Source organism: Micropterus salmoides, unplaced genomic scaffold (genome assembly GCF_014851395.1).
Source record: "Micropterus salmoides isolate LMB-PRFRI ecotype aquatic unplaced genomic scaffold, ASM1485139v1 Ms_hic_scaffold_16, whole genome shotgun sequence".
Lineage (NCBI taxonomy): Eukaryota > Metazoa > Chordata > Actinopteri > Centrarchiformes > Centrarchidae > Micropterus > Micropterus salmoides.
In genome coordinates, this window is record NW_024040707.1 from 22,407,751 (window position 1) to 22,423,060 (window position 15,310).

Below are 15,310 nucleotides of genomic sequence, written 5' to 3' on the forward strand. Positions count from 1 at the left end.
CAGTTGGACAGTAGGCTACCAGTTTCATGGTTACGATAATAAACACACGGTTAACGTGCAACGGTCGCAGTTTGGTAGTTTGAAGGTTTAGGCCCAGCAACAACCTCTGGGCCAATAAAATGAAGCCAATCCTGAAGTTCCAAACTGGCTTCAAAAGTGTCCATTGGGTGGGAGGTTTAATGAGGACACAATTAAAGGGTCTGTCGGTTGTTTTCACAACACTATGCCTCCCTTGTGACAATAGTTGACTGCTTTGCATGATCTGAAAAAGTCTGAATGCATGGGTCTTGCATATGTTTGTATTCAAAATAGCTAGCGCTATAAATATGTGTAGATCTAAATCAGTAAAAGTTACCTAATGTTTGTATATTACAACACAGAAGACGTGGAAGATTTGTGAAGAAATTACAGTAACCCAAGGGTATTAGGAATACTGTGAATGCCAAATGGACAACAAGTAATGCCTATGAATACAATAAGTAGCACACTATGATGTGACTATGTTTGCTGAATAAAGGGCAACAGTGTTTGATCAGTTTTCATGTTTTGGCATGGTTTTGTTTTTTAATGAGGCACTTAATAAATAACTTTCAGTGAACATTACAACAACATTATCAACAGAATGTGAAGAAGTAACAGTTCTGACGTTATGTCAGAGACTTCTGTGTGTTATCTACCAAAGTTACCATGTTAATAACTCTCAGCTAGATCTGGTCTGTACTGACCATTAATACCACTTATACCTCAAGAGGTGATAGTCTGATAGGATAGCTCAGCCTCTTCTCTGCCTCTCTGATGCCAGAGCTCCCTCTGGTTCCTCTCAAGCTGGATGCCTCTCCTGTCCTCGCCTGAACCCACCGTAACCTGCCTTGTCTTTGTCCCCAGAGTCAGGGTACTGGTCAGAGTTAATCACCTTGGTACTGTATTCCCTGTCATCAAACTGGCCTCTGTCAGTCTAGGAGGCTGTGTTTGGTCATGATCACTTGGAGGCTGCTGAGCCTGCATGGTTTTGCTGACCTCTCACCGGCCTCCAGTTCTGGTGCCCATTCACAGTCAGCTAATAGGACCGCTAAGTTAGTGAGTAGCAGCAGTTATTACCTGAGGACCCCCTCAAAAATGAGATGGTTCATCTCAAGGGGTTTATCCTTTTCAATAAGCTTGCAACAATTTGATAGGTGGAAAGTAGGGACACATTGTACCTTTAACCTTGTTATGACATTAGCTTGTGTTTTTTATTATTTCATGATCCCTATTGTTTTAGTACAGACCAGGTTGATGTTAAGCTCGGACGGGAGGAAGGTTGACTTTCGCGCAAAATGCAAATGAGAAAATCCATGTCTGATCCTAGCATTTTGTCACCCTATGCATGCCACAACCAGAATCTCAAACCAACCTTTTTTCTCCATATCAAACACAGCTCTGTAATCACTGTGCATGGCTGCAGTTATTGCTTTCTAGATATCTCTCGTCTCTTCCTTCACAGAAGTCCATCCACTCTAAAGATAGCTCAGCTCCAGCTCTGATCAGCTATGTAACTCATATCAGTCAAATCCCAAAACTCAGAGTTATTATCTGGATAATAATAACAACAAATGAAATACTGTGATACAGTTACAACCGCTGACTTACTTTTGCTGTTTTTGCTGTTTTCAGTCCAAAACCGGCTGCCATCTCTTCTTTGTTTTTCTCATCAAAATGAAGGAGAGAAGAAGTGTTGCTTTGGAACAGACGGTCTTTATCATCGTCTACTGGCCGACTTGTTGGAGATACACAGACATCTAATATACCAAACAATTCAAAACAGTTGAGGGCCTGTAAAGCATGGGAGTGCTTTTGGTCAGAAATGACTAGAACAAGTGCTCTGTGGAGCTCATTAGGTGTAACTTTTTCTGTTCACAGTTTTACTGTAGAAGTTTGAAAGAAAAACAGCTAATGCTGCATGAGTACTGTACTTCTGACTAGAAAACATTTATAAAAGGAAGTTGGCCCAACATGCGCCAATACTGCCCACAAGGCCTACTACTTCTGGTCCACTGATGTTCATAGAAAATCCTTAGCAAAAGTCTTTTCAATCAAATCATATCAAAGCATTTAGCCTATTTATACTTAATGAGTTGTGGACATGTTGATTTAATAAGTTAATGAAATAAAGTTCACATTCTATTTTTTTGTGTTCTCACTGACACACACTGTTTATTATTGTCAAAGCTGTGTATTCAGCTTTGACAGTATGACCACTAGTCTGTTGAGTTGTGATAGAGAGAGACTGAGAGCATCTATTCACACTGATTTCAATAGCAGATAGCTTATTATAACGTCCATTGTTATAGATCTTAATACTTTCCTGAAAACATGCTTTAAGTGATGCTATACCACCACTGGCACACCATCAGGCCTGTTGTTGCCGGGCCCCCAAAGGAAGGGGTCCAAAGCAGTTCAAATGCAGGTCTATCAGCGGCAGCATCAACTGTCACACACAATGCTGCCAAGCACTTAGCCACTATTCTAGCTCCTGAGGCAGTGGAGCTTGTAAAGAAATGCCTGCTGACACCACACATCATAACCAATCTCAGTGAGTTCAGGGAGCAACACTTTTCCATTGGTTCAGATATATGAACAACACCTGGGTCAAAATAAAAGTGCAGGAAGAGTAAGGCTTCACAGAACATATCAATTCAGTGAAAAGCAACATCCGGTTCACATGAGAGGGCATGATAGACAACAGGCTGTCTTGCACTGTACTTGTAGAAGCGTTGACACCTGGGGATGGAAGGCCGAAACTGTCAGTAAACTGTTAAACCACTTGATATGTAATTGGGTTGTGATCAATACGTGGGATGGACTGTCCTTGCACCCAAAGAGTGCCCTTGCTGATGACTTTGCGCTGCCTGGGTAACATGCACGTTCTTGGCCTTAAGGTCATCCTGGCCAATATTGCAATACTTACAAAACCCATTTGACATGTACCTGGGTCTCAGTTGTTACTATGATGTAATCCATGAACCCCCTATATGACAGGCTGCCAAATACCAGACTCGGACTATAGGTGACATCTGCTGCTGCTGAGAAAAGTTTCATTCCAGTAGCAAATAAGACCGCGTGGAAGCTGGAAACAGTATCTTGAATAGGGAGCAGGATATGGTAAACGGTTTGAATAAGGATCAGCTGGCTAATGATTAAGGTGAGGTAAACTTCATTGTCACATAGCGAAATTCATTCTCTGCATTTAACCCATCCCTCAAGGGAGCAGTGGGCAGCCTCTGTGCAGCGCCTAGGGATCAACTCCAGATCTGTGCCAGTGTCACTGGAGAAACTAACATGCTTTAGATGGTGGGGGAAACCGAAGCAGAGAGAAGGAGATGTTGGGTGTTTTAATTTGACTTCAAAAGATAGTTTTTCTGGTTCACTATTTATCCATCCATCCACAATTCAGGTGCTTGCTCATAGTAATCGTTAAACTCTGTGTGTACTCATCACAGGGAGTCTGTGCATGTTAAATGCTTTTTGCATACAGATTTGTTTATTCTTCCTCAACCATTTACAGGTGTGCATTTATGACACCTGAAGTCATGCATTCCCAAGTGCATGGAAATGAACACTGGGTTTTTGTCTTAATACAAAAGTTGCATTGCTCATTACAGGCAGGGCTTATCCCATCAGAATTCACATGAGATCTGTAAATGGTATCCACAACAATTAAATATTTTATTGCTTTTATGTGTCCCAGGCTCAAAATTTCAGCTGAAAGGAGATTATTTGAAAAGACTTTGATATTCATCATGCAATATTATGATGGAGCATGACACATTCCACAATGATGTTACATGCCCTCTCCGAGGTGACCCTGGGCCTATGCACAGGAACCGAGCCAATGGTCATCTCAACCCCCAGTGAGCATTGCTTTGTTCCAGGATCAGGGTTACTAAAGGGGTCATCAAAGAAGGCAGGCAGGGGTCCTCTGTCCCCAAGTAATAAAAGTCATTAAAGGGTCATTTATGTATTTTTAAACCTGGGCTATTTGTACATATTTTGGGGTCAAAATGACTAGTAGGTCCAAAAACTTTTTAAATCCGTGCAGTAGATGGCTTCAACCAGCAGCCGCAAACCGGCTGCGTTGGCTGCCACATATTCCTTATTCCTTCCACAGAGGATAAACTGTGTAGATTCACAACTAAAACTCATAACAGAAATATGTGTACACATAAATGTTTTATAAATCTCAATAATTGTGGAACTGGGCACACAAGCCCTATTTCCACTCCCATATTTAGCCATAAATAAACTTAGATATGTCCGGAATCACTTGTTTAAATATTGATACTTTTGCCCGCTCTACCACATATGACTTGAAGAAGTGCAGTTTTACTGATTGTGTCGCATCAGTGAGGTTCTCCAACAGCACCAGAGCAGCTGTCAAATTTAGCTGAACCACTGTACACAGCTGTGTCTATTTATAGTACCCACAACACTGATTTATCACCTGTAAACCATCATTGGCAGTGGGTTGGTGATGGTACAGTGGATAAGACACATGCCTTTGGTGTGAGAGACCCTGGTTTGAATCCACTGTGAGACACCACTGTGTCCCTGAGCAAGACACTTAACCCCTAGTTGCTCCAGAAGCTTGCGATCTCTGACATATACAGCAACTGTAAGTCGCTTTGGATAAAAGCGTCAGCTAAATGGCAGTGATATCTCAATCATCATTATTAAATGTCAGAATTACAATCAATGATCAGTTTATAATTTTTACATTAAAACAGACTTTACAAATTACTTCACAATTGAGGATTATATTTTTTGGTGTTAATGTGGTATTTTATTGAGGATATTTGATTTTAATGCTGAGTCATGGTTAAAGCTCAGAGCCGATTCATCTTGTTCTAACTTCGCTGTGTCTCAATTTGTCTCACTTGATGAGGGCCCATCCCTTCCTACCAAGCAGAACGAGGAGTTCCGCCCCTCCACCAGTAGGTTGCCTGAATTCAAATTCTGGGCAGACTCCTGAAGAGCCGTGGCCATTCATCATCGTCATCTACTGAGTGAGTGCAAATTTTCCTTTTTCATATGTGTGGTCTAATGTTAAATCATGCATTCATTTTTCCGAGGGGGTGGCCTTTTAGCATAAACCAGTGAGACTGGGTTAATTTGATTTAATGTGTGTGTATTTGTTTGTGACTGTATCCTGTGTGACCTAACAGGCTCATCAAAAAATGGTGCAGTGGAAAATAAGTTCTAAAACCTAAATCTAAAATGTTTTTGGGTTTACTGCACCTGCTGATATGACAGCCTAACACTACATGATTTGTGTAGTTAATATTGTATTTATATTATTATTCCAATACTTTGATATCATTGTAATAGTGGGTTTCCTTTGAGTATGTTAGGTATTGCATTATGTAATAGAATAATGTTTACTTAGTATTCTATAAATACAGTATCAGGTGTAATCAATTTCTTTGTCATCTGTAACATGATATCTACAGGTCACAGCTGGTCAATGTATTAAACCATTTAAATGCCCCACTAAATAAATGCTCATAATATACTTGTTCTTTCTTTTTTTCCTTAAAACTAATGTTACTCCTTGAAACCAGGCAATGGTATGGAGGAAGGTATGTTATTGTGAATGTAAGCTGTCTCCAAGATTTTTAAACATAGACATATTTTCTGTTTGTCACAGTTTCTTCTCATACTCATATGTGTCACACAGAGTGAATTAAAAACTGAAATGAATTTATCATTTTGGCTGAGGAAAGGAATTTTTTTATATAGTTAAAGAAGATTACCAGATTTATTCCTAGTAGAAGCATTAAACGCTTGTTCATGGTGATTGGTAAACCTGCAGGGCAGAACTTTTGTCTCCCCCTTCTGACAGCGAGAATTATTAAACAACTCTGTCGACATTTGTTTATGACGAATAGGCTCTGCCATACTAAGTTTCTGCTGTCCATACATCCCCTCGTCAGCTTTGGCAAACCAAACATTTCTTGTTGGTATAAAACACATTACTAGCGGTTCGCCAGCGAATGAGGAGAAATTTACCTGGCTGTGATAGGCTTAATCAGCATTGTGTAAACTTATTTGGCAAGGGCTTAACTGCAACAGACATTCTTGTCATCTTTTATATGTAAAAGTCCCGCACTTCAGCTTTGAAGTCTGTGCGTAGACATCACAAGGAACCAGTGCAGCAGCAGTGTAGATGCTTTTGCATACTGATTTGTGAATTCTCCAACTTTTATGGCAGGTATTTATCACACCTCTTACATTCCCACGTGCATTGAAATGATTACTTAGACGTAATAGAAGTGAATATTTACATTGTGGAGCACTTCAACTGGCACTGGATTCCTTTCCTTAACAGTTACAATGATGATAGCAACGAAGGGCTGGAATTGTTCATAGAGATAATTAAGAATAATGAGATCTGCCTGGCGTACACCAAAGGTCTCAACGACAATACAAATAACTCTCAAATGTTCGAACAGAGGCACAGGGGATGCACATGATTATTGTTTTAGCTCCTGAAATGACTGCTGAAGTTCTCATTGAGTCAACAACACAACTGAATGTCACCAACATCTGGATAGCAGGGGGTGCATGACAAGAGGCTCCCCAGAAGAAAGGAATCAAAAACATTGGAAGTATACTGGAGGTGTCTCAGCCAGTAGTGACAATAGAGAGTTTCTATCTATATCTATTCTTCCAGTCTGGTTTGAGGTTGTCAAACATTTGCACATTTTAAATAAATCGTGACAACACACTACATAATTTATACAAAAGTCTGTATAAAAACTATTTAAAAAGGAGAAATAGTTTTCTTGCTAGACCTTTCTGGCCTTGCCAGGAAAATATTGTCATCATCCACGTTTAAAATGAATTCTACTTTAAGTACAAGAAAGCTTGAACTTACCAGCAATCTTTGGAAGTTATTATTTCATTTCAGAATATGTGCTGGTCACATCTAGGTATCAAAAGATATTAAACAGATAAGATTACATTATTATCAATTTACATTGTGTTGATGGCGGCTTATTGCTTATTGTTCTAACAGCATCAGGGCATGTAGTGACAATCCACATAAAATGTAGTCTGTTAAGCTCTTGTAATTCAGATTTTTTTCATGTACATGCACAGCAGTGTATATAACCATAAAATAGAAAGTGGGGTTTTTTTTCTGTTCAATGGGTTATTGAGGTTGCTCTAACACCAATATCACCACATGATGGCACCACTTCACCGTCTCTACAGGCTAGACCATAGTTCCACTATATACTTGAAGGACTTAATTTTCCTCAGTCGAAGTCTGATAATAAACATACTATTTTATTTTTCACCCCTTCTGTGTTATCTTAACCCATATTCTCCATAGGGACATGCCATATACTTTAAACTGCACGATGCGAATTAAACTTTGAGGACAAAAAATAACTCTCACAACACTAAGTTGTGAAGAACTGTTTTCTTGAGGTTAAAGTTACAGCAGTGGTGGTGGTCAGAGGTAGCAAGGTTGGGTTTTTGTGTAGATTTTGTACAGGTTAAGATGCTTTCTGTGTACAGTGTATAAATATAAAAAACAGGTCATTCATACTAATATACCAGATTAGAGTTTTTTCAGTAATTTTGGTACATTTCTACGATCAGAATTTGTATTCTCTACTAAACTACTTGTTCAGCCTCCACCACAAGCAACTTCTCATTCTTTTGAACAAATTACAAATGCTTTGACACATTTATGCAAATGAAAAGTGTCTGTTGTTTCCTACATTCATTATCAATTGCTTATGTCATGTTGATCACCATGTATTATACTGGTTTTCTGTTAAATTTTCAAGCATGTATTTCCTGAATTGATGAAGATATTTGCCGTAATGTGGATGAGAGTCTGTGGCAGACAGAACAGACAGGATGGTCAGCCTAATGGATGTCTGTCCATTGTTACATTTCTAATGTTGTAATTTTTTCCGTTGTGCTATGCAGTGAAGTCTTGTCTTTTTCTATTCTGTTTCCAGTGACATGCTCTTTCAACAAGTTACAGTACAAACAGTAAAACCATAACTGTGAATTTTGTCCAGTCTCTTGCAATGCATAACTTTGTACTGTAGGCCTATATGCTATGCTGAAAAAGTGCAGCCTTGTGCATTTTCAATTATTTTAATCAAAATCTTAGTCATGGTTTACTATAGAACATTCTTGAACTGAGTACACCGTTATATTGACAACATGGCTAAACATTTTGACTATCTTCTTTGTTAACAATGACACAAGGACTTGTCATGGCACTGACATGTTCACTGACATATTGACTTTTGAGAAATAGACTAAATATTTTGAGCAAGTTACAGGCTTTTGCAAGTAAATAACTCCACTGTGTAGTGCTGTTTGTATGATCTGTTTCGAGAAATGCACTAACTATTTTGCAAATGTTAAGGATGATTCGAGAAATGTGCTAAAGCGACTGAGAAAATAGTAAGGAATAAATTCCATTCCCACCGGAAATGCTGGCTGTGTCAAGTAGCCTGTCATTTGGTATAGGCATCTTCATTCAAAACTAGTTAACATTACAATGAAAGCATACTAGACATCTCTGTAACAAGCTGCACCAATTGGAATCAAACTACTGAACTTGAACTTAATAATTTCCTTCTAACTTGCATCATAAGGTATCACCCTCTTGTTCAGTCTTGTCACTGGACACTGTCCACTGGACAGTGCAAGTCAGGTATGTAGTTTGAATCTGGGTGACCCTAAAGATGTTCTCAGGTGCTTGATATCCTACTCTTTGGGGTATTTTGTCATTGGTCCAATTAAGACATGCTTTTGTTTTCAAATAATATGTGTGCGTCATGGTGCCACGCCATTCATTTAGTTGTTAGGCCATATAGTAGGCCCTATGTGTTTTTGCATGTATCTTAAATTCCTTGTATCTAAAGAGAAGAAGCTAACATGCTTTTAGTTGCTTTGACAGGTTTAGTTTGTAATGACTGACACAAAATGAGTGATGCGTCAGCAAAGCTGACCTGAGACGGTAGTGATGGTCGACCATTTTCTTTGTCCAAGGTTTCACGCCGTGATGCTCAGTAAGGCTGGGGTGCCCCACAAAGTCAAACGGAAAGAGTCTTGCCGCAGGGGGTATGTGACAGTTCCAGAGGGTAAATTGCGTTTTTTGTTTTGGCCATTCAGTTTCCTGGCAAGGAGGAGGGGAGGATGGACCGTGAAACTAGGAACGAATTGGTAAATAGTGCCACTTAGCATGGCATATGGCACGTTTGGAGAGCTGAAGGCTGATACCAACAAATTGACGATTTCATACCAATTTCAGAGTTACATCCGCCACACACGTTGTCACACAGAATTTTAGCGCAGGCATCCATTTATGAAAAGCTCAGTATTTGCATACAATCCTCCATTGTTAGCTTGGGGTGATTAAAATAATGTATCTAAAGTTACAGTGTGATAGCCTAAATGTTTTTATTATAAGTACTCCAAATATTAAAAGCGACCAGTAACTAAAAGCCTACAATGAATACCTGAGACTTAGGCTATACCGCAACATTTTTATTGATTAAGTTTATTTGTGATTTTATTCAAGTCAGGAAATCAGCATTTGTGCTGCGGGGACACATTTCAAAAATATGGAGCGAGGAAAATCGGAGGAACGCCCCATGGCTTTTCAGTTGTACCCCTAAATTTTCCACTTTCGTCAGATAAAGGGGAAACCCTGGGAAAAACTTGGCCTGCAACTGGTCCTTCATTTTGCGCCCAAAACAAAAACAAAACGCACTCAAAGTGGAGACCGTTTGCGTCTGGTTGCCATATGGGATTTGCCTTAAAAGTCTTCTTTTGAATAAATAGACTGCAGGTCCGTCGCTTGTCAGGGATGCTGATGTTGAGATATCTGGCCTCCCATTCACCCTAATTTCAAATAGGTCAATTAGTTCGATTTCCACGTTTACTGAACAGTTATTATGTTTAGAATTAGTCGAAATTTATTTGAAACACCACTAAATTATTGTCCTGTCTTTGAGAATATTTTTATTATGTGACTGTTAACAACCATTAATGACCACATTAATTCATGTTTGAGTGGACTCTTTACAGCCGGGCCCCTTTCAGCAATGACAATTAGTTGGAGTTAATTTTTAGTCCATGTGCTATTGTTCATCTGGTTTTAATCTACAGAGGCTGACGCTGTGCGTAAATAGATGGATCTCACCAATGTGTGTACTTCATTGTCATAAATCAGTCGAAGCGAAACTAAAATGTCATAAGGGTGACCACATTAAGACTTTTCCTGTATACGCATTGATATTGATGTTGCAAACAAGCACTTGAGGAACATGACAGTGTTGATCCATCTGGAGTGAGATCACTGAGGCAATGTAGCAATACAGAGAACTAATAATTTCCTCTTAGAACGCTTCATTTCCACGTTGGTCATATGCCTGGTAACTGTTGTTTTACGCACGGCTAAATACAGTGCGCTAAAGGGTCCTTGGTTATTCTCATTCAAATCTTGCTCAAGTGGTTCAGAGTAAATGGCAGATGTTTTGCAATTCAAGGCGCATCAATACCCATGCGCTTTATTGTTTAACAATGGCGCTCCCCTTTTGTTAGGCACTTGTGTCTTTCAGTTCAGAGCTCAACAAAGGCTTCATCCTCCAGCGAGTTATAAAGTTACTTTCCAGTCAGTTCATTTCGGCCCTTGAGAAAATGTTAAGCGATGTTAATGTGCACCTCTTGCCTTTTCATGCGCTAACCCCGGCACACATAGGCAAACAGCGGCCATTGTGTTCCGAAACCAAAGTAAGAAGTCTTTAAATGACCCGAGGACCAGTCTATAGAAATTCATGATGCTATTTCTATTTGATGTTTGATCAGAGCTTCGTCAACAGGTCCGTCGCGTGGCTTTTCAGAAAACCCTGTCTAAATTTCTAATATTTTTCAGTGCACCTGTCCACGTACCTGCTCTTTTTATTGTGACCTTGTTACTCACAAAGAGCGTTTTGGTCACACTAGTGCTGCCCCAGGTCCATCTGAATGGAAGGCGGTACATCGATTTGCTCCGCTCCGCTCCCGGTGTGCCAAATTATGGGGCTGTATTTGCATATTTTAACAGCGTTTGGCACCCAGGCATGGTATAGCCTATTATTGCAAGCACTTATACGGACGACATTTATAACAACAGTGGTCATTTTTAAATTTAGTTGTATGAGCAAAATACAATGACCTGCAGCATACACCACAGGCCTATTTAATTATTAGATAGGCCTATTTATAGGTGTAGTTAGGGTTAATGTGGATTATTTTTTAGCTAGCGCATACGATTCCAATAATATAAATTTGCATGTTGTTAAAAGATAGTATTCATTGTTATCTATTGTTATTCGTAAACATACTGATAATCTACATAGTGTTTTCTTCATCCTCTGCATTTCTGCCTCTATTATACCGTTCGGGGACAGGCCTAACCATTGGCTTGCAAATGACTCAGTTTCCCTCTAGGAAGAAAATAGTTTATTGCAGTAATTGCATAATTGCCTCACTAATTGTTGTTAACAAGTTCCCCAATAGTCCAATTATTACAGCAGCAGTGTCAGGTCCCCGCCGGCAGGCATCCATGACAAAGGCCCGATAGGGTTAATGAATGACCCGGGGCTGAAAAGTGAACGTGGAGAGAGAGCCCGAGCCCTTTTATAAACATACACTTAACTTGTCATTTAATGGCACTTGCATTATTATGTCCAATTGGGACACAGGTTTCTCGTTGCGCTATTCTTATGGATAGATGATGACATAACGACTTTGTGAAAAGTGAGGTGGAATTGGAGGGAAACGGTTTTAATTTGCATTCCTTCACCAGTAGTTTATAATAAAAACCACCAATCAACCCCTCCTTTCATTTCGCAAATGCCAGTTCCCGCTTTTGACCCCAGAGAGCAAACACTAATTGAAATTATACCGAATAATCAGCGGTGAAATCTCTACTCTGTGGTACAGAATTACAAGACAGGCGACTGTTGTGTTGCCACGACTCCATGCTGAAATCAACGCTCCACGGTCTTATGTTAAAGCCAAGCGTGAAAACGCAGATAATGTGGCAACCAGGGAGGACAAAAGACACAAGAAATACCAATTAAATGCTTAAATTTGTCGCACTGCAATTGTGGCCCGCAAGTTTTCGGTACATTTTACGCAATTAGTCTCTTCTGACACAAGCCTGACATGCCTGTGCGTCAACTAAGATATATGAATTATATTAGCGTCGACATTAAACTGTGATTTAGGGGGTATCTCATCCAGCCTATCAAGGATAAGAAAATGCATCGAATTTGGAACTATGTTAGTTCTAATAATTTAGCATACAGATAATGCTGTTTGAGCTACAGTACTTTAAACATCTGGTAGCGCTTTTGTGGGAATAAAAACTTACATCTGCCAATGTAAAGCTTTTGATGAGACTACCTCCACGTGAAACAGCAGATTGTACAGGAAGTCTACTTTATCTTGTTAAAACGGAATGAAGAGAAGAGCAGACCTAATGTCGGTTCACTTTAGAAGTGGAGGGAATCTTTTGATGCCCACACGTTTGTGGTCACAAAGCAGACGAAGAGAAAAGATCAATGGCGCACTATAAACTGGCCTCTTTTCATGCGCGCGCTGCCTAGATTGAATACAAATGCCCCTCCTTTACGCGGACCCTCAGTCATTTTAACACACGCATTGTGTACCGGATCAGGCAAGAAAACTTGGGCAACGTCAGAAAGGTTTTCTCAGCGTTGTCGTGTGTCTTTTAAAACGCACCATCTAAACCAACCGTCTTTCTTTAGTTGTGGAAATACTCAAGCAACCCCATATAACACATCTATGGAGTGTATTGGATACAACGAATACCTTTACTACAAGGCTAAAGGCTTGCATTCCATAAGTAAATGTTTTTAGCTTTAATTTATCCCCATTTTGTACTTTCAGACGGTCTGTGCATAAGATGCGGAGTGGACTGCAGTGAGCCTATGGTCAGTAGGCCTGTATTGTTTCAGTTGGTATGACTTTCCCAAGCATTCCCCCTTTTCAAAGAGTAGTGTGGAAAATCGGGAGGCGAGGGACCGAGGACAAGGGGCGGCCCAAGATTCTCCTCGGTGCCTCAGTTCGCCTGGCACAAAGACAAAAACTGGCAACACACAATGGCCAAAGAATCCTAAAGTGTTAACAATTTTTCAAAATATCTTGTGCTTTTCGTGCTTACAAATTTGGTGGTAAATGTGTTTCAACAAAAGCGTAGCTGCACATTTTGCCTTAATAAAGTATAGATTAGATGATGTAATAGCATTTTGCAGGTGTGACATTTTTACTGCAAATGGCCACCAGAAAATTGCAATGTTGTGGGGACACGCAGGGAATTACCACGGTGCTGCCTTCGATCTGGTGGCGTGAAACTCACATATAAAAGACTGAATACAGGAGTCAGTAGTACCCACATCATGCTCACCAAACAGAACCATTTTGGTTACCCATTATGTTTATGATTTTACGCTTCTGTTTAGTTTTTGCCCCACACGCTGTTCCGTGGGTAGACTAGTTACACCTAATATATCCATCACATAGTGGACTGTACCCATATTTTTGTGGTCTGTGTCTGTTTTTAACCCCAAATAGATAGATAGATAGATCATATATTTTTAAACAGCATCCAATTATTTACTCTTCTCTGGTGCCTCAAATTCTTTGGGAGGCTTTGGCTGTCAAATGACGCCAGTGTTGCTCATTTGAGCGCAAGAGACAGGCAGGGCTGTTTGTATTGAGATGTTAAGTGGGTGTCTCTATATAAATCCAGTCAGGGTCAACTCCTTCTTCATTCGCGCACCAGAGAGGGAAAGGGATTAACTTCGAGAGAACCAGAAAAACAGAATGGTGGCCACAACAGACTGCGCAGACAAGTCCAAATCTATCGCTGGAAACAAGGTGTGTAGAATAAGTTAGAGGTAGCCTACTGGATTGAAGGGTAGACAGTTAAATACCACAACATTACTGAAGTGCGTTTTGCAATTTTAATTGTAATCCGCTTTTTACAGGTATCCAAACCACTCATGGAAAAGAAACGAAGAGCTCGCATTAACAAGTGTTTGGACCAGTTAAAATCTCTTCTGGAAAGCTACTACAGCAGTAGTGTAAGTATGCAGGCTGCAACTTCAGAATTTTTTGATTTTAAATTTTACTTCGGACCAGTTCTTGCAATAAAGGCTTAACTAATGATACCAGTTATTAGGAGAAAATGTCTCAATAATGCCATCTCTTTATTCAGATTCGAAAGCGCAAACTGGAAAAGGCCGACATCTTGGAGCTCACTGTGAAACATCTCAGGAACCTCCAAAAGATCCAGAGCTGTGAGTTATAAGTCATCAAACATTCAAATGTAATTTACTAAGATTGTTTGGATGCTTCAAGCTCAGCTTTACGCACAACTTCAAACAGATGACTTACCTTTTGATTTCTTTCCATTGCTTTCAGGCACTGCCGCTGCTTCCGAGTTTTCTGATTACCAAACTGGCTTCCGCAGTTGCCTGACAAACGTCAACCAATATTTGCTGATGGCAGACAACTTGAACGGAAGCGACCGCTGGATGTTATCGCAGCTTTCCAGCAAACTGTGCCGCTCTCGGGGGCGAGAGGAAGTCTTCAGCACCATGGACAGCGGCCTGGGCCAAGAGGAGACACAGGATGAGGTGCGGAGACTTCTTCCATCGGCAGCTGGACCTGAGGAGAGAAAACTTGCCAAATCTAAAGCCCTTAAACGCCTTACCCCGTCTCCTTTATTAACGAATGAAGACACACGGCAGTCATCTGGAACCAAACAGGCTGTCCTTGCTGCGGCGCCAACACATAATGTTGATGAGAAATGTTCCAGTCACAAGAAGTTTCACTCTGTCAGTCACATGAATGAAGTTGCAAACACTCAGCACAACGTCTGGCGGCCGTGGTAGAGCTGATGGAGAGATGTAGATATCCCAAGTAATAGCTTGATTGAATGTTAATGTTAATGAATAATTGCGCTGTATAGATTTCTACAAATGCTATAGGTTTTACTGTACAAGTTTTATTTTCTTAATAAAATTGTCAAAAGAAAGAACGTGTTTTCTTGTTTATTAAAACTAGGTAGACTATAGATCTTAATCTTCCACTTAGGCTACAACGTGGCAGGCAGGGCTCATCTGTAGAGTCAAATATTGATTTTCTTAGACGACATAGCCTACTGGTAAAAAGAGAGGTCGCAAGTGAAAACATAATTGATTGTGGGCACACATAGGCATTA

At 40.1% G+C, this 15,310-nt stretch overlaps 1 protein-coding gene across 1 annotated transcript; it reads left to right on the plus strand.

Moving 5' to 3' along the window:
- The first annotated feature begins 13,840 nt into the window (after nucleotides 1-13,840).
- her3 (hairy-related 3) lies at nucleotides 13,841-14,982 on the plus strand. Its single transcript, XM_038721556.1, has 4 exons — nucleotides 13,841-13,962; nucleotides 14,073-14,168; nucleotides 14,303-14,384; nucleotides 14,509-14,982. Exons 1-4 carry the CDS (start codon nucleotides 13,909-13,911, stop codon nucleotides 14,979-14,981), a joined length of 705 nt encoding a protein of 234 aa, XP_038577484.1. The 5' UTR covers nucleotides 13,841-13,908; the 3' UTR covers nucleotide 14,982.
- Nucleotides 14,983-15,310: the final 328 nt, after the last annotated feature.

What these genes read in the sequence shown, in the direction of transcription:
- her3 (XM_038721556.1), top strand. Translation starts at nt 13,909, where the DNA reads ATGGTGGCCACAACAGACTGCGCAGACAAGTCCAAATCTATCGCTGGA. An exon ending in AAAGCTACTACAGCAGTAGT is followed by an intron (nt 14,169 to 14,302) that starts GTAAGTATGCAG and finishes CTCTTTATTCAG; the next exon opens with ATTCGAAAGCGCAAACTGGA. An exon ending in CCTCCAAAAGATCCAGAGCT is followed by an intron (nt 14,385 to 14,508) that starts GTGAGTTATAAG and finishes CATTGCTTTCAG; the next exon opens with GCACTGCCGCTGCTTCCGAG.